Source organism: Andrena cerasifolii, chromosome 8 (assembly GCF_050908995.1).
Source record: "Andrena cerasifolii isolate SP2316 chromosome 8, iyAndCera1_principal, whole genome shotgun sequence".
NCBI classification, from domain to species: domain Eukaryota; kingdom Metazoa; phylum Arthropoda; class Insecta; order Hymenoptera; family Andrenidae; genus Andrena; species Andrena cerasifolii.
The window spans coordinates 10,657,202-10,680,716 of record NC_135125.1 but is presented as its reverse complement, the minus strand read 5'-3'; the positions used below and the strand labels follow the sequence as shown (position 1 = coordinate 10,680,716).

Sequence of the window (23,515 nt, the reverse complement as noted above, 5' to 3'; positions counted from 1 at the left end):
ATATACGAATGAAAGGTGGCTGACTGAAAAGAAAGAAAATGGTACAAGTAATTCATGGAATTTATTTTTACGATGACATACTTTTTATCTGCTATACATATATGTGTATAGACGCATATGTAATCTCAAAGATTTCCAATATAATTATAGCTTCATAGAAATTTCATGACTAGAATATAATGTATATTCGTGTAGTTCATGTAATTCGTTTATCGTATAGGTACGAGAGCGTTTCTTTTCCCTCTAATTCTAAATTTTGATATCCATACTTTACGGATGATAAAATTCCGTAAGGAAACATTTTTCGTTCTTTTTCACAAAAGAGTCCCTTACATTTCCAATTTAGTGTCTACTAAAACTTAGAGCAGAGTATTTTAAACTTCGATATTTACAATTTATATTACTTATACATATTATTTGTAATGTTTGTTTCTTAGCTGAAAATTTTCGCATTTTCGATAATGCGTTCCATCGCGTATAGAAGGATATATTTGTTCTTTAGCGGAGTTTAAGCCTGAGGCAGAATATAAAAGAATTTAAGAGATCTACTTAATGGCTTCAGGTACACGTTTGTATTTATTTCCGAAACGTTAAGGTGTACACGAATCGTAAGGATCTTTCTTACAGTACATTTCTGTTTTCGTTATCAATGTGAATTTCCTTCGTCAGTATTACACCTTAATATTTCAGAAGAACAGGTGCGTCACGATGAACATATTTTTGTGTGCCTTGATAGTCTTTATACCCTCGTCGGGCATATGCAAATAATATTTCAGAATTGATCATCTGCGGCAAATAAAAATTTCAAAGCTCGTGAAAATCAACGAATCTCTAGTTGATTCGAATTCGATAACTATTTGCATTTGCTCGATTACGGTGAGGAGCGCTAAGGGATACTTATTAATACTGTATTCGCGCGTGCGGTTTGTATTTTCGTTCATGGAAAAGAGGTTCAGTGTTTCTAAAAGTCTAAGGATAACTGGGAATCTAGATTTTTTGGTCGCTTCTCTCTTTGAAAATGAAATCGACATCATAGGCCTGGTTACCCATGGAACGAGGAAAAGTCTTAGTGTCGCGTCATAATATATCAAAACTACATAGTTTGTGGACAGTATTTACAATTCGCTAAAAGTACGGTGCACTGTAATATCGAGGACGCGTTTTTACACGAAATTGTCTATATGTACATTAGTTCCATACACGTGTAAAGTAATCATTCATCCTGCATGCTTTCACGGTGTGACAATGAATCTCGAGCAGGGAATACAATCCCGGGATCCCGGCTGTTTTTTGGATTCTGAAACTCCTGGGATTTAATATATATCAAGTTATAACTTATCCCGAGAATTTCGAGAATTTTTAAAAAAACGTAAATTACTTTATGAACAACAGAAAAATATAAAAATGGAATCTAAAAAAACAGCCGGGTTCCCGGTATTGAATTCCCTAATCTCGAGTAACTTGATACGTTCCTTTCTTACAACCTTCCTTTTTACAGCATTCGATAATCAGTTTAACCGTTACCAAAGTCCCATTCGACATCGGCACCTAGGATCAACCTTTGACGTTCATCATCCCGTCCCTAGGTCATTATCACATTGCGAGTTCCAGAGAATGACAACTGTACACTTGCGGATGAACGCATAAGCGTTTGCTTTAACGTTGAAATGCCTTGCATACGGTATATACACGATGAAGCAGTCGCACGATACATGTATGTATAATATGTTAAAATGCATCGCATTTCGGGAGTTTCATTGACCGTTAAATGACATTAATGTCTCGCTGGATCGCGCAAGTTCTGCCAGAGTCGTTGTTTGAAATTTGAAACCGAACGTAGCTGTTTCCTAACAGTTAATCAATCACGAGGGCACGCGAGACTCGTAAGAACTCGCGAATCCATGCGAGTGTATTGAATTCTGAAGGATTCTGATTCTAGAGGACTTTCTTATTATATCTTATGCTTTTATGGTGCGCAGAGGAGCGTTGCACTATCGTTCAGGAGTGGCTGCTCGGCCTATCGGAATTAGATTAACTACAGGGCTGAGTCCAGGTCTTTTTTACTCCATCCGTTGTGGCTGCTGGACGTCCTGGACATCTGACTGGGGCTTCTGACAGGACTCCTCGCCGGATAGTAGACGCATGGTCCCGGGCTGGCGGGTCTCCCCGACCCTTTCAGGCTCTGCCGCATACTACCGTTCGAGACATTGTTGTTCCTGCTCATTGTGCTGGACCTGTTCAGGTGGTAATGCCTGATGGAGTTCCTCATCTCCGTATTGGTCACATTGGTGACGATCGACTCGGCGTAAGTCTGGAACTCGGGGCTGTCCCTGCCGGGACCGAACAGCTTCGAGCTGCAGAACAGCTTCAGGAATATCCTCTTGAACTTCCTGCCGAAGATCACGTAGATGATGAAGTTGATGCTGCTGTTGATGGTAACCAGGAAATTGCCCGTCTGCACCAACCACAGTGGCGGGTCGTTGAGGAAAGTCTCGTGGATGTTCGAGGCGAGTGGTAGGATGTTGCAGATCAGAAAGACGATCACCACGCAGAGTAGCATCGTCGCCAGACCGATCTCGCGCCTCTGATGACGGGACAGCTGCTGCAAGTCCCTGTTCGCCTTTCTCACCTGAAATCAACAAGGAGCTCCAGCAATTAATTGTACCATTGTGCTGTGAACCAGCGAGCTTCGAATTAAGGCTCCATTACAATCGGGTGTTTACTCAATTAGCGGGCGCCTTTGCCATGGGAACTTGCGAGGAGCCGTTAATGACGATCGCCGAAGTTCACGAGCGAATTTTCACGTTGTTAGTAAGGAAGTTTGCGAGGAAAGAAAAGCTTTGTAACTGATAACCCCGTTCAACCCGGAATGCAGGAACTAATGGCTGTTTCTTCTTCCAGGATAGTCCAAGTATGTGTGTGTGTAAAGGGATGAATGGGACTGGAGGGAAGAAGGAGGCAGAATAAAACTGGTGGCTGCGAGAAAATAATTGGTGGCTCCCGTGTCGCAGTGGCGGGCAAAGGAATAGGAATTGTCCCCAGCACAGGGTCGTTACTTTCTTTATTTTTCGAAAATGTCCACCTCGAGTAGTGCAAAGGGCTGTAGGTGTCTTTATTGCCAGCCAGCAGTACCGTGGTCTTTGCGTTTTACCTACAATTCCGCCCTTTTTCTTTACCCAACTCTTCACCGTGCCCTCTCGGCGCTAGTTTTACGACGCAATTTGACGAAACACTCGTTTCATTGGTCATCGGAAACGAGAGTGGAAGATACCGTTCCACGCGTCCTTAATACATCCCTCTTACTGCCTGACACTTTGCTTCCGATGTCGTAAAATGGAATAAGGATATAAGAGGCGACAGGTCCCGTTTCTATTCCCCGGAAATTGACAAGGGCACATAAAAACGCGGACGTTTCGCGAGCCGTACCTTCGAACACCGCAGTCGTTTAGATCATCCCGGGTTCTCCAATTTCCTAGCGAGTCGCGCGAGGTATTTCACATTACACCCCCAAAAACAGTGGCGGAACGCACTATTTGCGCCGCGGTGTTTCGGGGCGTGCCGCGAGCGAAAGAGAAGCCGGATTGGGCGTACGATTCGCACGGCAAAAGAGCTCGCCCCGAGGGATTGTTTCCCGCGGCCACCCGGCGGAAATTTCTTACGCGGGCCATGGGAGATTGCGCGAGACGGTGCAAAGATTTATTTGGCGACGCGCCACTTGGGAAATTGGTACAGCGCTGGTGAAGCGAATCGTGCAAATTGCGCCGTGTACCTTGATCATTATAAAAACGAATGGCTGTAACTGTGACAAAACGAAGGGCCGTCGCTCGCTGCCAAATATTAATTTAATAAAACCGTGCGCGGTTTACTCCGGAGAAATGTAGGCGACGCGTAACTTGCCGCGCTCGTACGTTCACGTCCTCGCGAACGTACAAGGGAGAAGGGCCGGGATTGGAAAATCGGCCACCGCTTTATCTGCACTCGCAGCTCCAGCTATAAACCGCGTGCTCTGTATATGCGAATTACGTATGCGCCTGTAAACCTCGCGTTACGCGCGGGCGTTGTTCGTGTACGTTAAGCTTCTTGCGACAGTATGTTATAAACTGCAAGGTTTTACAGAAATCGTGGCTTCTTGGCTTTTGTCTTCTGCGTAATGTAAATGTAGGAAAGATACCGTGGTTAGTATTGACTGATGCAGTACTTAAAGGACAATTCCACCTTCTGCTCGGCGCGTTTGGTCGGAGACAGAAAAATCATGATACTTTTTCAATATCGAGAAGAGTTCGCGTGGAAACGTTGCCGCGTTATCTCGAGCGTTCTGTCAAGCTACCAAAGTATGCATTGCAGCTCGCACGGTGTATTTTTACTCTCCACGGGTCGATTCAATGAGAATGGTAATGGGAATGCACGTTAGAATCGAAGGTGCCATTCTGTGAGTCATTCTCTTCGAAATTATGGATATCGCGGAACTGGGTCGAAGAGAAAAAGTTCCTGCCCATGCTTTCTCTCCCTCCTGTGTTTCCACGCTCCGCTCATTACATATTTGGGTCGCTCCCGACCCCAAAGTGTCGCCTGCATATAATCTAAATTCAAGTGCATGATCCGGCTAGTTTTTCTTCCTCAACCGACCCCGTTTCCCTTCGATCTTCAACGGAATCGGAAATATAATCGTCGAGAAGTAAACTTTACCGTGAACGAGGATTCTTCAGAATTTCGCGCAGCCCTTCTACCATCGATTGCCGCCTAACTTTAAACGACTATTCCTCCGCGTGCTACTAATGCCTTCGCCATGTACAAGAAGACGCAATATGTCTTGAATTCCAGACGATGCGTCGCGGCTGGTCTTGCTTACCCGTTGATAGATGGCCGCGTTGAAGATCACCAGAGCGAGGAACGGAAACAGATAGCAAATAAAAAAGTACATCCAGTGGACGTAGAGGGTGACGTACAAGTCGTTGCTCCTCAAGTCTGCCGGGTACAGGCAGTATATCGTGACGTTGTACTTCCAGTGAACTTCTGTAAAGAAGTCTACCTCCCAGAATCTGTGGGGAAACACGGGAAAGGAGCTATTTATTCGAACGGCAGGTATCGTCCAAGCGTTACGTCCTACGCAATAGGGGAACACTTACTTTGGTAGATTGTAAATGAAAGAGAATATCACAATGACCAAGACGGCCAGCTGAGCTCTGCCGTACGTACAGAAGGATCTTGCTTTCAGAGGATGGCAGACCGCGATGTACCTCTCCAGCGTTACCGTCAGCGTCAGATACACCGTCGCGATTTGCGCCATGCATGACAGCGGATAGAGAAACCGTACGATCTTCGGGTACACGATGAACTTGTAGTCGAACAGCAGGCCCGTGTACGCGTAAATCGCTGGCAAGCCGTAAATCAATATCTGAAAAAGGAGCTTGCAGTTTGGTAACGTTTAAATTTTGCAGCGCCAATCGCCGAAACAACGGGCCAACAGAAGTTTGGAACTTAGCAGCCAGAGTGGAGCCGCGACCGTGCGGTTGAAACGAATCCCTCGAGTCTCTGATTGAAAATCTGGATTAACGCGACTCGATTGGACGAAACGCCCCGAGTTACCGGGTTCAACATTTCCCAGCTGCTGGGCATTCGAGTGCTCGAGACACGTTATAAGCGCTGGCTGGTAGCTGTGTTTGGGCAATAACAGCGTATCCAACGGCGAACACCCTCGGGGATCTTGATATTGACCTCGGGAAATTCATTTGGCGATGAGAGACCGTTGCGGTTTACGTAACGCGACGATGGAACAGCAAGATATTTTCTGCGGGTAAACAACTGCCCGCCTCCTCAAGATCAAGAGGATCGCTTAACACACGAGCTGGCATCTTAATCGCCATCGTCGGTCCCGATAATTCCAGGCTTGTCGGCGATCCTTGAAACCGTTAAAGGACGAAGGCGGGCTATTTAGAGAAGCCCTCGCTTAATTATTCTCGCCGCCATCGTCGTGCCCAGCGTTAACGATATTTAAATCACAGCCGTACACGGCGGCGAAGTTAATTCAAGCCTGTTTCGCTTCGAGTTACAAGTTCCGCGAGCTTTCACATTCGACTGGAATAATAAATTAACAGAGGCTTGTCATCGCGTGCCTCGAAGCAACTAAGTCCTCGAGAGACTAGGGGTTAGTTGTAAATTCATGACGACAGAATGTTCATGCGTTCTAGCAATTATGAAATAATTCTCGCTTGTGTTTCACCTTACGCTCTCGCAATTGAATAAGCCGCGCTGATCAACGCTCTACACGATTTACACGAGGACTAACGAGCTCTCCTGTTAGACAGGTAGTACCTAGGTACTGCAAGCGTTGAAATTTTTAGTCGCTCCAAAAAGTTCGCGTCTTTTAGCAACTCCCTGGGCTAAGCTGAGGAAACACTGACAGTGACTTAACATGTATTAAATTAGGAAGAAAATGATAAACTTTTGACACTTGTGGTGCAATCGCAAAAGATGCAATGTAAAAATGCAAAAATGTTCATTTTTATAGGATAAAGTAGCCGAATATGACGACCTCTTCTAATATGAGACTCCAGCTTATCTCCGCTGCAGAACTCTTGAATGTCATAGCGATGCTATGCAAGCACGTATTTCTGAAATACGTTGCAGAAAGTTTTTGGAGTGGTGCGATCAACTTACAAATGCCTCTAAAGTGATTTTCACAAATACTGTTGTACAGTGCTTGCAATGGAGTTTAAGGCTTACTAGTTGTATATCATTAAATGATGAAGACTTAACTTCGAAGCTACTTAGTAGTTATGTTATTGTTTCCAAATATAAGACCCGTGGAAGTTCTACTGATGAGAGTGAAGAAGAAATTGTTCTGAACGATGAAAGTGATTAAGAAATTGTTCTGAACGATGAAAGTGATTAAGAAATTGTTCTGAACGATGAAAGTGATTAAGAAAGAAAATTATGATACAGAATGCTTGTTTTGCACAGGTCTTTACTCTTCAGATGTGCTAGGTGAACAATGGTGGGCCCACGCAGACCGTGGTAGTTAAAAAATAGATTTCACATGCCGACTTTATAAAAAAAGAAAAAAAAATAAGTTTCAGGAAAAAAACAAACTGGGCCTCATATTAGTCACCCATATTTTTTATCTGCATATTTGAATGACTGTCGTTTTTATTTTATTATGAAGAAACCGAATTTTTATTACAGTACTTTCCAGTAGGCTGCTAAAGAATACATATTCCACTTTTAAAACGTCTATCGAATTTTAATAAAAGCGTTCTCAACCAAGAGTTATGATGTTTTTAAGAAATGGGTCTCATATTCGGCTACTTTACCCTACCCACTAGTTTTACAATTTTTTTTTTACGAAACTAGTCACATTCATCTTTATTAGCCAGGCATAATGAGCTGAGGTACATTTAGCGATCCCAGGGTATACCGTTCGAAAGTTTTCAGGCGACAGACAAACATATAAACTTTCTGCTTTGCAGTATAAGATAAAAAAATGTTGCAAAAACATGCCAATGTTCCTCCGGTTTGCGGTAGCGTTTTAAGCGTTGGTAAGTGCCTCTGAAAATGCACCAGCTATGCAGTGGACTTACCGCAATAACAATTAGTATCGTGTCACATCTGGCAAGGCCAATTAGGAGGTAGTTGATCGACGATTTCATCTGTGGCCTCGATAGAATGATCATTGAAATCGCGTTGCCCAGGATGCCGAATAGCCCGACCAGATTCACCAGCACGCCGTAGATGATGAAATCGAAGAGGCCGCTCGAATTGATCTCCTGTTTACATTCGAGCGGCTCGCCCACGCTCTCGTTGACCGACGAATTTCCCGATAATTGGCCGACATAGTAGTAGCTGGTCGTATTCAAGGCTTCGAAGCTCGTTTCCATCGTTTCGAGCTACCTTCGTGTCCTTTCTTTGCCTGCTTCTTCATCAGCGTCTTCCCGCGCCCTGCAGAGACTTCACGTTACCATTTTTTTCCACTCTTTTGTATCTGCTCGATCGCGTACATTCGCTTGCGAATCTTCTTCGACTCGATTGCTTCCTTCTTCGGTTTAACTCCACTCCTTTTTCAGAAGGAGACTGCTCTCGAGTACGGATTCCCTCCGAGAACTCGTATCTTTGCCCTCGGCCGTTTGTCCCTTAACGATTTCTCGTAAGTTTCCTCAAGAGCTTCGAGTTTCTCCGAGGAATCTGAATCTCCGCGTTTCAATTCGACTCTCACTACCTTTTGACTCTGCGAGAGCCGAGGGAGAACAGTTTCGGCAGCATGACGGAGACGTTATCGACGCTGTCCTCCGAGTACTATCTCGCTTTCCGCAACTCTGATCTCCTCCAAAGCTCCACTAAATCAATTCCAATTTCCCTAATATCGATGGAGCTTCTGGAGACACACATCTGCAGCGATACCGCGCTAATTAGCGACTCGAGCTTTCCCCCTGCGCTTGCCCTCGATGCTCTCCAAAAATCTGCAAACAGAATCAACCGCCTCGAAATCAATCGCTCGAAAACACACCATCCTTATCTTAAGCGTAATATAAAATTATCAACAAAAAGCGAATGAACTTTTAAACTTTTAAACGCTTCAGTCCTGTCCCTGATATTTTCGCGACAGCGCTTTTCCATTGGCGCATTTCTTCGCGGGAATGCAATTCAAATAAGACGTTCAGATGTCGCGCGTGTCGCTCGCATCGCTCTCCCGAAGACAGTGTGTCGGAGGACAGCGTGAGTTTGTATCCGCTTGATCGAAAGAAATATCTACAACCGGGCCGCGAAGAGTTAATCGTTGCGTGATCGTCGAAGGATGCAGCGCAGAGAAAATTGAACAACCTGAAGCGCAGCAAACAAAGTCGGCTCCTCGGTATCGTGTTTTAAGACGGAGACATTAACCTCGACTTTCCATTGTAAACAGTCGCGAGTCAGGAGCCGCGAAGAGGGGCGCGCTCTAGTGTAAACACTGCCGCTAGCTCGGACCAGTGATAACTTGTCCTTCGTACCGTGAGTCGGCAGACGATAATTTCGCGTATCGGCCTCTTCGGGCTAAGAAACTTCATCGATACGCTAACAATACAGTGCCGCGAGTGAACATGAAACAGTGTTTTACACCAGCAGGGCTCGAACGTCTGCTGTCTGCCATTGTTTCTTTTGGACGCCACTTGAGTTGAGAATCTACGGTAACGCGGAGGCCACGTGAGTCAGAGATTTTTATACGTTTCTAATGACGAATGGTACGCCGTGCGTGTCTCAAGGGACACCATTGATATTCGTTCGGGGACGAAAGCTTTTCCGTTCGGTATGATAGGTAGCATTTTTATCTCGCGGAGCTGGCGTGCGAAATTAATTTCACTTGAGAGTCTGAAACGGTGAAACAGAAGCGTAGGGCAGGTGGACGTTGGCGTTAGTTCGCTGGGGCTATCGGTTCCGTGCCATTTACGTCGTTTCAAGCGTTGATTGGCATGTTTCGAACCTGTCGTTAATTTGTCCGTTCCTAATTTCCGCGTCGTCGATTTTGCACGGGGGAACGAGCGTGGTTTCCCTCTGCGATACCATATTGATTTAACGCGATCGCCGTGCGCCAGTGTTTTCGGTGGCCCTACAGAGTGTCGTTTAAATTCGAAACGGATACGACCGTGATTCGTTGGAAATAATATTGACGGTTGCTCCGCGATAATCAACACCATTGTCGCTAACGCGCGAGAGCGAGTAAAGCGATTAGGCGATTAACCGATTAACGGGAGCGACGGGAAGCGGACACATTGTGAGTTCTGGCTTTAATTCTGGGAGAAAAGGGAGACACAGGGGACGAGGAAAGTTGGCGGAGCGAGGATCGAATCCACCTAGGAAATCGAACTTGCTCGTGTTTTTCTCGGCGGCTGCGACCGCACGCGCGAAACTTTCATTGGCAACGCTTACGTTCCTAATTAAACTTTCGCAGGGTCCAGGTGCCGTTGTCAAGTTTCGTTTCAGCGAACTTCCTCCCTCCTGCCTCCGATAAATTGTCTCTAGAATTAAATCGTCCGAACGTACCCGGCCATAATTCTAGCGCCCGGGAACTACGCTCGAAACAAGCTCAGAACTAATTGTCCCGCGCGGTGCATCCGCTGTTACAAAAAGCGTTAGCTTATTCTCAATAACTGCGATCTTTTATCTTTCAACGGAGGCCGTTCTAATAACTCACCCTTCTCGTTTTCCGTCCCCGCGCACCCTCGACTATTAATTCCAACCCCTGAAAGTATCTCGCTGGTGAAAATCAGCTTTCCCCGACATTTCACGGGCCCGATACATTTTCCCTTGAAAGAAGCCTGCGCGGCGCGAGTGCCCCGCTAGATACTTCCGCGTAAGACTTTAAGGGTAGAAGCCGGAATAAAAAAGCGAGCTTCGTTACTCGCGATCGCTGGAAATATTCCCGACTAAGTAGGCGAAGCGTTGCCGTGGCAAGCTGATTGCGAATCGCGTCTGAACGATGGCCCCGAGCCGGCCGTAATACCCGACATTCGCGGGGGACAGAGGGCAGGGAGCCGCGTGCACGAAAAGTTTACCGAGGCTGTTACTTTTGCCCGCTGATTCACGAGACCCAGCGTCAGCTCGAATTGCGACCAGCCGGTATGCAATTTCCGCGCGGCATTCTGCGACTATCCCTTGGCTGATACGGTGGCTTCTGTCGCGGCGAATTAGCGGAGAAATTTAGTTGGGTGATGGTTATCCTCGCCAGCATTTTTTCGCCCCCTCCTGCCGCGTGGTTTCCCTGGCATTGTTTCCCCTACTCGTCATTTTCAGAGTTCTATCGATTCGATTGCGAGTGTTTGGCACACATCGATTCGTAACGGGCGATGTAACGCGATTGCTGTTGGGCATAGCCGGCTCTCGAGGCTCAGGAATCCGCGCAGGAATCATCTTCTATAAATATACATAGGACGCAGTCTCGCGCTCTAGAGCCGCCAAATAATAGTCGCGAGGGTAAACAATGTTCGCGGAGCAATCCAGTTTATCGGGGGATTTTCAAACATCGCTTAATCTAGCTTCACACTGTAGACGTGTGATCCTTGGCGACCATGGATAACAGCGGCATGTCGGTCTAATGATAATTGAGGCCAACGACCGCGCATGAATTATAGGTTTGAAGAGAACGAGGCCAGCATTCGGTGCAAAGCGTGAACTTCAATGGAACGATCACCGTGTCGCGTAAAATTATTCCCCTCGCGCAAAGTATTGTTTGCAATTGATAGCTGCTTATTTGATAAGTCTTAACCTTCGGAGGGCCGGGATTTTTTTCCCATTGAAATTGTAGATTTTATTTACTTAAAATTAAGCATATATACCACCAAATTGGCCGGCGAAGTATGAAAATTCTTAGGTGGCCGCTATAGTGGGCCAGCCGGGCTCTGTAAAGGTTAAGTTTAGGTTTAGGTTTTTATTCTCTCTTAGCATACAACAATACTAACAGAAGGCATTTCAAGACACTGTCTTATTTAGCCCAACGAACACCAATCCTCGTAAAGGTTAAGTGGTTCGCGCGACTTTCGTTGGCGAATGCGACAAGTTAACAGGGGATTAATAATTAACTGTGATCCCTGAAACGTGTACTCTATCGACAGCGGTTGCCTACTCAGTTGCCCCGATTCCACTGTATTAATTTCCAACTCCGCGTCCTGTTTGAAGTTTAATTAAGCGCCCCCATAAAGTACTAGCAATCCAGCTGGATCGTGACGTTAATTTCAGATTCCGCTGCCTGAGACTGTTTGGGAGATAAATTTCTTTCCCCGCCGCGGCGTCTGCGGGGCATAATGGCTGCTGTCGCGGGAGTAATTCATTGCCGGGTGTCGGCGGTGGCGCAAGATCGATAGTATTTATATCGTTGCGTGGAGTAGCCGCATAAATAATAATTAGCCGCTCGGCCGGCGCGGCTAACGGCGAAGTGGAACGTCCGATAAATACGATAAATAGGATTCCATTATCGTGGGGAATCGCGACGCGATCCCTCGGCGCATCTTCGCCAAGCCGTCTTCGATAAACTTGTCGGATTTACGCGCTCATTAAACCTCTGTTTCCCGAACGCTCTGCGCCTCGCGGCTGGCTTTATCGGCGCGTTAGCTGCCTAGGCAGCTCAAGGAGCTCGCTGTCGCTTGATACGGTTACGATCGTCGTGAAGTCGGCTTGCGACGGCGCTAGTTTCCGCGAAACTAGCATAGTGGGTCGTTAAACGGTTAAATATACTCGCGGAACCGCCGCGAAAAGGGTGTCTGGTCTAAACGCGCTCGTGAACTCGGGGCCCGGCGTGTCGAGGAGCCGCGTTGGAGCGCGTACGAGGGGGTTCGCGAAAGAAAATCGGTCCTATCGCGTCGAGGCTGCTGGGTTAGGTCGGTCCCGCTAAGTGGAACGGTCAGGAAATGAGATGATATGACTGTCACTTATAAGTAATAACGTCCAAGTGTGAACAACATCTGGCGCGCCTTCTCCGTTACGCAGCTACTATTAGGGACTGACACTCCGGTGGCAAAAAGAACCCACAGCCGTTTGCGCTTTATGCATTTTACGGAGGAAAGTCTGATGCCCAATACTGGACAGTTCCTCGTCCGCTCTCGAACCTTGTAGATTTTTTCCTCTGCCGATACTAACAAGGAGAGTATTTTAGATGTCCATCTCCGATCATTTTGATTTTTGGATATGTTATAGAGCACCGAAAAATAAGAAATACGTGTTTTTTTATTTTCCCCCGTTTTCATATTTGGGGGGTGTAAGCTGCGTTCAAAGTTAGGGTTGAAAAATCATTTTTGTGGAATATCTCGAGAACTATTAGAGATAGGGGAATAGTGTCGATGGACGAATTTTGTGTCTTTGAATTCGAAATATGACTGACTCAGCAGATTTTCAAAAATCCACAAAAATGATTTTTCAACCCTAACTTTGAACGCAGTTTTCACCCCCCAAATATGAAAACGGGGAAAAATAAAAAAACACGTATTTCTTATTTTTCGGTCCTCTATAACATATCCAAAAATCAAAATGATCGGAGGCGGACACCTAAAATACTCTCCCTGTAAGGGCACGAGGCAATCCATACTTTTCTGATCGTCGCAGTTGCATCTCTGGGTGACACGCCTCTTCAAAAACTCGCCCACGACTGTAGAATGTTGGCTAACTTTCTCTGGAAAGCACTACAGACACCCGCCCTTGGTGGAAGTTGACTCGGCACTTGCTGGAACTCGGAATCACTCGCTGTTGCAAACTTCTCGCTGTACCTACACTCGACATCACACTAGACGTGTTTAACGCTAGAACAACCAACGATTGACGTATACCTACTTCCGCCGGAGGGATCAAAATCACTTGTTTTTTAAATTAACAAGTTATTTAAGAAAAGACATTGCAGTTTATTTCGTTCTTATATATCTTCCTATTTTATCAGCGAAAATTGAATATAAACTGTGTAATAATAACAACAATAATAATAATAATATAACGATAGTAATTTTGAAAATAATTACGCATAAAATTCAAAGACGTTTTTTACAAGTTGCAATTATTTTAGCAGAGCATGTACCACATACTCTTTTATTACATGTACCACAAATATTCTTCGTTTTATTATTAGTGCAATATGCTACTTGACACCGTTTACGTTTCATCGCAATATGTGTATGGTAGAAGGATGAAAAAATTGAGGAAACGTAATACATGTATCTTATGGCACTTTTTGTACAACGTATATATATGAAAATATACTTAATTTTCTAAAAATGTATTTGAACTATACGAAAATAATACGAGAAACTTCTGAAACTAAAAATTGCGCGGTATATATAGGTATACTACATATAAATTTAAAAGAAAAAACAAACCAAGATCAAAACTATTTTATGGAATTAATTATTTACATTAGAAAAAGTCAATCAAAATTTTAGAAAACAAAATGTACTGCAAATGAGTAACGATTAGAAGAAATGCCAAACAAGTAATTTCGACCCCTCCCTTGGTAGATCTAGTGTTAACTTCCCGCCTGTCCATTATTTCTAAATAAACGTTTGGCTTCGCGATTGCGCGTCATTGTCGAAAATACAGCGAGAAACGCGCCGCTAATCGCGAATGCGAGGGAGTATGCCGCCGGGCCGTTGAGTCTCGGTGTTGTTGGAAAGTGGAGTAACTCAGCCGCGAGATGGGAATGCGATAAGTAGTAACGGTCGTTTAAGATCAGACGGCGCGTCTCTGCGGCTACCGTTGCCTCCTCTGGCCGTCGATATCGAGGGAAATAAATTTTCCCTCCGTGGTTATCGCTCTTTGATAGCGAACAAGAAGCGGGTCGATCGAGTATCGAAAGGTTTTGCACCTTGGAAAGAGAATTTCCCCCGTTCTGTTCCAGCGACCCGCGTTCTTCCGCTCGCAAAGGCGAAGCTATTGTTTCTTCGCGACCCCGACCAGTCGTTGTGTCTGCGCTTTCGCGTGGATTATTTTCGGTACGTCGTCGCCGACGTATTCTACGAGCATTTCGCCCCGTCACTCTTACGCACGACCCATTTTGGAAATAGACGCGGTGGATCCGCCGACGACACACCTTCGACCCGTCCGCGGTCTCCCGTTTACGGAAAAAGCTCCTTGAAAAGGTCGCGAGACTTTTAGTCTGCGTAACCTGTTAACTAGGCCAAGCGAGCTGAGTCGCTTGAAAAGTGCCTCTGTGCCGAGCGCGGCGAGTCAACTACTCTCCCAATTACCCCGCCGCGCGAGAAGATTAAACACAGCGCTAACAGAATCGATTAATTCCGCCGTAATCGTTTGCGGCTACATCTATCAGCGTTCCTTGATACGTTAAATAAGCCTCTCGCGAGGTGCGTAAAGATTTCGGCCGCGCGGTGTTTAAGCTCGAGTTTATGCCCGAAAATTACGACCGCGGATGATTAATCGATCGTAAACGTCGCCGTTGAACGTGGATGCGAACGCTCGGTCGTCGCGGTGGGGTCCAAGTGGCGGGGAATGGGTCCAGCTCGATCGCGTGGGCGTCCTGCGATTGTTTACGACGGCCCTGTATCGGCTGATCGCGGGATCTTCGCCGAAAGCAGCCGAGATATCGGGCGTTACGAGGCTTCTGTCCAAATTTCACAATCGCCAAGGACGCGCGATCCCTCGTAGAACGCGGGACACTGTTTCGCGGTAAAATTAGACAAGGAGTTCCTATAGTTGACTCAGAGTTGAAACGAGAAGGGGGCAAAGCTCGAAGCCCGAAGCTACACGTATTTTTAGAGGGTTGGCAGTAACGAAAGCAACAGCTGACCATTTTACCGAGCCGACGATAGGTTTCCCGACCGCGTTACTGGCGTCTGCCGCTCGTCCTCCCGATTTCTTCCATTTCCATCCGACGGAAATTCGTGCCCCACGCGATTCGAGTAACCAGATTCCCGCTGTAGTTTCCTACGCGCTCGGCGAGCGGTGTAATTCACTTCATCTTCCTTCCAGTCCCTCTGTCCGTTTCTATTTCGAAAGGAGCGATGGACGAGCCGCCCTTTGTTCCGTTCATTCCCAATCCTGCGCTTCGTTCACCCTTTTCCACTCCCACAAAAATTCCTCGATGCTGATTAAAGCGAATTCCCCGCATCAGCCCGCGGGGCTCCGCGCACATTTCTCCCAGATATTTGGTCGCGGGGGCGTGCGTAAAAGGAGGACACTTTATCTCTCCGGCTTGATGTTGAAGTTTCCTACGAACTTTTCCTCGGCCGTGATTCAGGGGGTAGGCAATCTTCCCTAAGCACTCGTCATCTCTGCTACTGGTAACAAGGATTTACGACGAAATTGTTCGACGATTTCTCGGCGGCTCCACTCGAAACGGACAGCTTTCTTCCCCTCTCGCCCATTTTCTCCGCGCTAGGTCGATACACATCAGTTGCAGGGGAACGGTTCAACTTGTCGGCCATAAAGGCACGGATTTGGTCCGTGCTTAAGCGCTCCTCGTGGCTGCCGCGTTATCCTGATCGCTCCTCCGAGGCTCGGACGCGTAAAGCCATCCTCCCTCGACCACCCGACCGCTCCGCGAGAAGAAATCATTTTCAGCGTCCCGGGGTCAGATCAAGGATGCTTATTTACCTTGCTAATCTTCCCCTTCGTCGCGTTCCCACGGTTACCTCCCCTGTCTTCCTCGGTCCTTTCCATTTGCAAGTGGAGACACGCCAATGGTGCATCGCGTCGCGAGACTTCTTTGTCGCTCCCCTTGCTCTCCACGTACCTTATTTCCACGAAGCTACAGACTCCGATTATTACGCTTACAGCCGGCGAGATCTATGGAGGAGATGGCAAACTTTTCCTTCCACTTGTCTGTCTCGAGGCAGACGCACGGTGGAAATTCTGCCGTTCCTCCACTTCTACGTAATGCTGTCTGGAACTTTGCGTGCAAATCGAAGGGATCAGAGGTAATATCGGAACGCCACTGTTTCTTTTGTTGAACGAGGCGATTCTTGTGGGTAAAATCTTGCCCGGGATTCCACGGGGATTTCTATCTATTTTTCGTCCTACCGTTGCTTCCGAATTTCCGACGAATTTAATTCCTCCGGAATTTCTGTGAATCTTGCAATATAACTCCGAGGCGCCGACGACCCATTAATCAGAGGTTTTAATTGTACACTCGCGACGCTCGCCATTTATCCCCGATGTAGTTGTAAATATTTATGGGATAATTAAGGATCCGCGATTAATCATCGCCGGGTCTATTTCTCACGCAGACTGATGAACCAATGGAAAGTTCGAGCGCAATGTATGTCTGCCTTTATTACGAAAGTTCGTGGGAAGAATCGGGAGAACTTTTTTAAAACTGTCGCGTCTTTATGGGAGTTTGCGACGAGAATCGTCGAGGAATATCCGTTACAAGGTATGTAGGTACATACCTTCTCGAGCGGGAATGATCGCGCGGTAAAATGGGATAAGGAAAATTGCCACTCGCATAAATATTCGCGTCCCCGTGCGTCTGCGTGGGGCTGGGAAGCAGAAGACTCGATGGTAACGGCAGTGGTGCTGAGACTTTATTATAGAAACGATTTTCCATCCACGTAGTCCTCGCGAATGTTGTCAGTGCGATGGGGCATCGAGAGTAGTGGCACTGCCTGTGCAAACAAGGCTCCGATACTCGTTCGAAAGACGACTGATCCGATCGATGATCCCTACTCGCACCCTGACACATGAATAATTAATAAAGAAACTTATTGCGAGATGGGTTAAGGAGCCTTATCAGTTACCGTGACTGATCATTTCGTCCAAAGAACTACGATATTTCATCCTCAAGTTAGTAGCGCGGTCAGAATTTAATCTTGGGGTGAGCCGAATTGAACGGTTAAAAATATTTTTAATTTTGAGATTATAGAAAGTTATTTAAACAGTAAAATCCAGTTTTCTCTTCCTTTTACAAAGCTTTTGAATTACTTCAGTCCTGGTTACACTAATCTCCTTTTCCCCTTTTCTTTAGGGGGTGCCAGGGCCCCTAGACCTCTGGGTGCAGCACTGCTCGAAGGAATAGGTTTCTATTAACGTTACTTGTGAATATTAATATCGCCAAAAAGCTTTGCAAACCTTGTTTGCCTCCTTAATTGTTGCCTCGTGTATGCAGCTGCCCTAGATGCCTATAGATCAGGGTTAACTAACTTCGCGATATATGCAGTTCCCTAATGTATACAGATCAAAAAGTCATAGAGTAGCTCGTCCAACATTAATTGAACTTTGACGAGGTTTTGCGCGGTATGCATAGTACAACAGAGCGTTTCGGACGCGAGATAAGAGAGTAGATGATGATCGTTGTTTCGTGATAGAGCGAGGGGTGGGTACAGAGCTTCCAGCTCGCCAAGGATTATCTCTAAAATTTTGCACGAATCGCCGTCACTGGTTAATGAAACGCGAACAGTGACGGATGAAACCTTGAAACGCTAGCGTAATACTATTGTCTCTTTCGAGCATCGTTAATTCACTGAAACTTTACCAACGATCCCCTCGCGGTCCTAATCAATTTTACCAGATCTCTCTCACTTTGCACTCGGTTTGAGACCAAATTAAACCAACGAGGACTGCGCCGTAGTTGGAGCACGCATGATTTGAGTGTACCGATTAATTCAGACTGTCTTAAGTCTTTGTCATTGGATACAGACGGGCGACGCTCGAATGGTGATTTTCCTATCTGCTGGACGCCAAAGGGTTACTTGGCATCGTTGGACCTCAATTAGGAACATCGGAGGTTGCAGGACCAAGGGTCTCTGTGCTCGTCGAAATCACAGCAAATCACAGTAGTTAGTCTTCGCTTTCGCAGCTGCGGTTATCGTCTCGTTACCAAATGTTTTTTCCGGGTAAACATTCTGTTGAACCAATAATTAACTGCATTCGCCGTGGACAGAAGTAATCCCACGGTGTGTCGCTTCGATTGCAATGCCCGAAGGCTGCCCATGTCTTCCACTTGGGTCCCGTTATATTTTATCCGGATGCAGCTGCAATTTATTCCTTTGTCAAAGCTCTTGCCACTGGCAGGGTTCATCTGTCTTCAGAAAAGTTGGTCGGGTGACGCGAGTGGCAGCGTTTACCATTTTTCCAACTGGAAGCTTTCGCCCGCGAGCACTTTTCTCGCTGGGACCCCGGGCCAACGCGAACATTACTCGTAGGAAATGCTCGCGCGACGGAAGGAATATGTTCACTTTGACGATGAGCGAAGACGAATGGTCTCCCCCCGGCTGTGGTTGCACGAGGGAACGGGACGTAGCGAGCATCAGAATTCTTCGCGGTCATTGTTCAAGCGCAGTTTATCGAAGGGTGCCTCGTGTTAATCCCCCCCGCGCACGTGTTACCGTTAATCTCTCGCGCGCGTTAAATTCCCCGAGAGGAACCGATCTGCGCGGAAATCTGGCTCGTAAATCGCGAATTTCAGAGGCGCGCGTTACCCAGCTTCCGACGCGGGACCGCCTTTATCGCGTTTTATTTTCTGTACCGGCGCATCATTGAAACGGTTCCCGAGCCCTGGAGGACCATTACAACCGGCCAAATATATCTCCGCACCGATAAAAAGTGTCCAGCGGGTGCCTGCTGCCGCTTCGCGTCCCTCGCGGAACACGAACGTCGCGTTCGGCTTTCCAGCGCGTCGAATTGTTGACTGAAAGGGTTGCAGCATATCGGAACCTCGCGAAGGGGGCAGTTTCTCGGGCGGAGGCAACAGAATCCAGGAAACCTGAGGATTTCGTGAAATCGGAGATTAGGATCGAAGTAACGTTGCTGCGGGCGTCGCGTGCACCGCTACGCGTATTGATAGCGCGTCCGTTGATTGTCTGAGGGACTCTGCGCGGCGGCGATTCGGTAATTCACCGTGATAGTGGCAGAGCGAATTTAGGCGGGCTCCGCCCCGCGAAAATGTGGCGGGTTCGCGTACATTTCATCGCGCACAGCCTTCCGCGAGCCGTTCGGTGATAATTATTGCGCAACGCCGTGTCGAATTCGCAGTTGGGAATTTTCGGCGGGTCTCGCGGTATTATTGAAATCCGATTCGTCCGCGCGATTAATTCCGCGCTAAGCACGCACATTTCGATAAGCCCGGAGGACGATAATGCGCGTGACTAATTTGTGCCGCGGTTCCAGTGATCGAATCGCTTCGCTCTATTAATTACAACATTAATCTGCCGAAGTTTCGCCGGCCCTTGTTCGTAAAAACCCGAAGTGGCCCGCACGGTTCCGCGCGCTCGCCTCGGGATTACGCGTCGGATTATTTTCCGGCCGACTGGCGCGAATGCTAAAGGTCAGAACACAAAGACCGGCTAATTAACCACCGCGGCCGGCCGGCCAGCGATTGTACTGCCAATGATAATGATTTCACTGGGCGGACATACTTGGCGATTTACTTTTCGATCTTTGGACAACGGTGCCGAGAGAACCCAGTCGTTGGTGCGGGAAATCAGCGGACGTATTATCGGCGAGTGTAACGGCGGAGGTGTTTTATTGCGACGAGAAAGTAACGGGGAGACGAGCAAGGGACATTTACGCGCTCACCTGTGCGAACTGTGACGCGTCAGCCCGCATTTCCAGCAGCGTGTATCTGCATATCGCGAAACCATGACATGATTACTTGACTCCCTCGCAGTGACTAATTATCGCCATTAGCGGCCCAGAGAACACGGGGACCGCGCGCGAGGATGCAGGTGGGACGAATATAGGAGCAGTCCTTGCTATCTAGCTCGCGACCGTGGATTTTTGTTGGTCACGACTATACCGAGACCGAGCATCAGTTTCCCTCAAGTTCACGGATCATAGAAACGAAACTATTGCATTCTTCTTGGCCTTAGGTGTTTCTAGATGCAGGCTGGAGAGTGTCTTTGATATTCGCTGGGTAAGAGAACAACTTCCTCGATTCAGTTCTAATTTTACTGTCTGTATATGTGTTATATCTTCCATTTAATGAGTAATAAAGCCGTAATAATTACAATAATAATTGCTTCGACGGAGCAGGTTCATTAGACCTCTGCTGCGCACCTTCCTCAACGAAGCACTTTCCGCGTCGAGTTTTCGCGATGGAAAGTGTTCCCGCGGATCTTGACCATTACGGCGAATGTTCCAGTAGCAAGTTGCCTCGATTACAGCGGCGTAAACAAGCGTTTGCATCGAGTCCTTTCTGTTGGCCTCTGGACCAAAGTCTCGCGGTGATCTGTACCAAGTTCCCCGTAACTACGCGCACAGTTTGCTGGGTCTTGCCCTTAAAGGGAACGATCGACTTCCCTCGGGTGTTTTGATTATAATCTCTTCCCAAATCGTCCACTCATCCAGCGATGGCTCCTCGCGACGTTGCTGTTCGCTTTTCCGGAAAGCCTTAAATGCCCGTTACCAATTACGAGGCCCCTTGTTCTCACTGCTAACAAGAAGTTTCCTGGACGCTTTAATTTCTCGTCGTAGGCGTGGAACGATTCCCTTGGCGGTGTATCCCCCTGCCCCTAAAGCCGATTACGATTCTTTTCGACGGCAGTTGGCTTCCAAGCCTCTCGGGAGAAACGAGGAAGCCTGAACTCTTAGCTTAGATCGCTTTCGTTCTTTCGCCCCTTTTTTCCGGAGCGGCGAAAGCGAGGGGTTCCACCTCCGGTTTCGCGAAGTCAGCCACGATCGAATCGCTCTTGAGGGCGCGATCGGTCTTGCTTCAGGATTCCAGCTGATAATTGGACCGCGAGATCGATCTCTGCAGTCGTCGGGTTAATCGAGTTTGTTCGCCCGGCGAATAATAGCCGCGATAGGGATCCCGCCGTCGAATTCCTCTTAGTCGTCCCTTTGCACCGTCGCTCCGCGATTTCCGCGCGATCCAATCTTTCGATTACTTCGGCGACCACCCACTTTTCGCATTCCCGAATTCCTTCGCGTCTCTTCGGCGCCGCTTCTGCTGCCACCTTGGAACCGGTTCCACCTGCGGATCACTGCGCGTTATCGGCGTCAGCTCTTTGTACCGATAATCGTGTGCTTTTGGCAATCAACCTCGACCTGCTTCGCGAGATTAAAGGAGCACCGAGGAGTGTCCTGTTTCGTCGCGTGACAGGGATCTAGACTGAACGCGCAGAATAAACTCGGGCAATTTAAATTTAAATTTCACGTCCCATTTCACCGAGACGCAGTCTGCGTAGCCGCTATTATATTCATAAAAATCGATCTTTCCGTTATACAGTGGTCCGACCCTTTCGTTTCTCTTCGAACGGCTAATGAATTCATGGAAGCACTGACAAATTACTGCGGCGACGTAACTACGCGAATTGTTTGACGAGCGGCAATGGCGCACAGTTGTTTCATCGCTGCTAAAGTCGTGTTCGATCATTTTCCTCGGAGTTAATTAAAATAACGCTAAGAACTAGCCAGCCCCTTGGTGAATGAGGTGGCGAGCCACAAAGGGGATGAATTCGAACGAACGATCCGCGAGGAAACTCGCGCGAACGAATCTAGGATCGCAGAGTGCCGACGCTAGCAATTACTATCGCGCGAGAAATTTTTGTCCACTGGGACTCGCTTGGGTCGGGAAAGCTTTCGGTAAGTGAGAAGCCCTTGGTAAACGGGGGAAAACGTCTTTTCGGCTCGACAGCTTCGGGCATCGATGCCTCGGTTGATCCGGTGTGCGGTATTCTGGTACCTATTCAAATGCCAACGAATGAAACGAAGGGAGCTCGGCTCGAGGAAAAATGTACGGCGCGTTGGAAAATGTTCGCGGGAGACGCGAGTGGTTCCGAGGGAAAAGTAATTCCTACTAAAATTCTTCCACCATCGACGCGCTATTGTTACCAGCGAAGAGAATACTGCGTCGCACCTTGATGTCCGCCAACTCCTTCTCTCCTGTATCCCGAAAGTGTCTCGCTCGCCGCACTCGGAGGAATATTCCCAAACACAGGTTGCACTTTGAACTTCGCGAGTTTCCTCGGACGCTACTTCACCGACGCGTAAAAGAACAGTCGAGACAACCGCCGAGCTTCCGGTGTGGGAGGAGGACTAGCCGTCCCCGGTTCGCTCATCCTTTATCTCCGCGCAATCTTTAATCATGCTTGCACCTTTACGTCCGAATCGTCCGTTCATGCATCTTGCTGTCGTCTAATTGGCACCTGGAGCCGGACGAAAGGTTTCGTTCTCTAAAATTACCGAGACTCGGCGCCCGGCCGATATCACTTCGGCTCCGCCGCGGTCCCCGAGAATCTCAGCCGGTTGCCGCGGTTTCGTTCGCGTTCCCCCGTTCTCTTCTCGGCGTGCAATCGCGCGAAATCTATCCTCTCGATCGTCTTCGGCAGGCTCGACTCCAAGGAGCGATCAAAGACCACGAAACTTGTCCACCGTTGGCAGAAGACCGCTGACACTGTTCGCAGCCTGGTGATCTCGCGTACGGCACGATCGACGGAAGACGGGCGATTCAACCGATCCGCAAGGTTTCTTTCCACGGAAAAGCGTAAAGTCGACACGCGACATCGGAGCGCTTGCAGCGCACTGACTGCTCCAAAGAAGAGAATCATCCGAGTACAAGAGCATTCGTGGAGGAGCGACGAGTGACCCTGGCAGTGGATGCCGCCTGCGCGGCTCGCCCTCTCTCTCTCTTCTGCCCACCCTCCCTCGCCACTTATCCCTCTCCTTCTCTCTCTCTCTCTCTCTCTCTCCCCTTTCAATTCTACGTCATCGGACAATTCTTCCTTCCGATACCTCTGTCCCGATCGCCACTTTGGATTCCATTTTCTTCCTCTCGCTTTTTACCTGTCCGTTCTTTTTATCCCACCTCGTATCGCCTCGTTCCTTTAGCCGTCATTCCCAGGTCTTCTATCACTTTTTTCGCTATTCCGTGGGCGTTCCTTCCATCTCTTTTTGCGACTCTCCTCTCGCCCTCCCGCCCGAGAGATCTTGTCTATCCTCCTGGCCGTCCTCCTCAAAATCGACACCGTCTCTCTTCCACCGCCATTCCCGCCTCGGTTCCTGCTCGCGAGTTCCGTTTTATCGCGGCCTCTCGCCCGAGCGCCCGTTCTCCCACGAGTCCCCGTCTCTTTTCGCCCGCCGCGATCGAGCGCCCCGTCTCCCTCCGGCCTTTGCTTTCATT

The 23,515-nt window shown here is 47.8% G+C and overlaps 2 protein-coding genes across 3 annotated transcripts in view; one reads left to right on the top strand and one right to left on the bottom strand.

Moving 5' to 3' along the window:
* Positions 1-41: 41 nt before the first annotated feature.
* On the bottom strand, positions 42-22,975 carry Fmrfar (FMRFamide Receptor). 2 transcript variants are annotated; one of them, XM_076818515.1, is made up of 6 exons: positions 22,253-22,975; positions 19,972-21,367; positions 7,578-8,453; positions 5,127-5,395; positions 4,850-5,039; positions 42-2,629 (listed from the first exon to the last, which is right to left on the bottom strand). In XM_076818515.1, the coding sequence occupies exons 3-6, from the start codon at positions 7,872-7,874 to the stop codon at positions 2,036-2,038; spliced, it is 1,350 nt and encodes a 449-aa protein (XP_076674630.1). In that variant the 5' UTR covers positions 7,875-8,453; positions 19,972-21,367; positions 22,253-22,975; the 3' UTR covers positions 42-2,035. The 2 variants fall into 2 exon arrangements, with proteins under 2 accessions (XP_076674630.1, XP_076674629.1); XM_076818514.1 differs by lacking the exon at positions 19,972-21,367.
* The window catches only part of LOC143372368 (uncharacterized), a 54,748-nt gene continuing 39,999 nt past the window's right edge, over positions 8,767-23,515 (top strand). The window contains exon 1 of the mRNA XM_076818512.1: positions 8,767-9,174. The gene's annotated coding sequence lies outside the window, so the exon portion shown is untranslated. The remainder of the gene's footprint in view (positions 9,175-23,515) is intronic.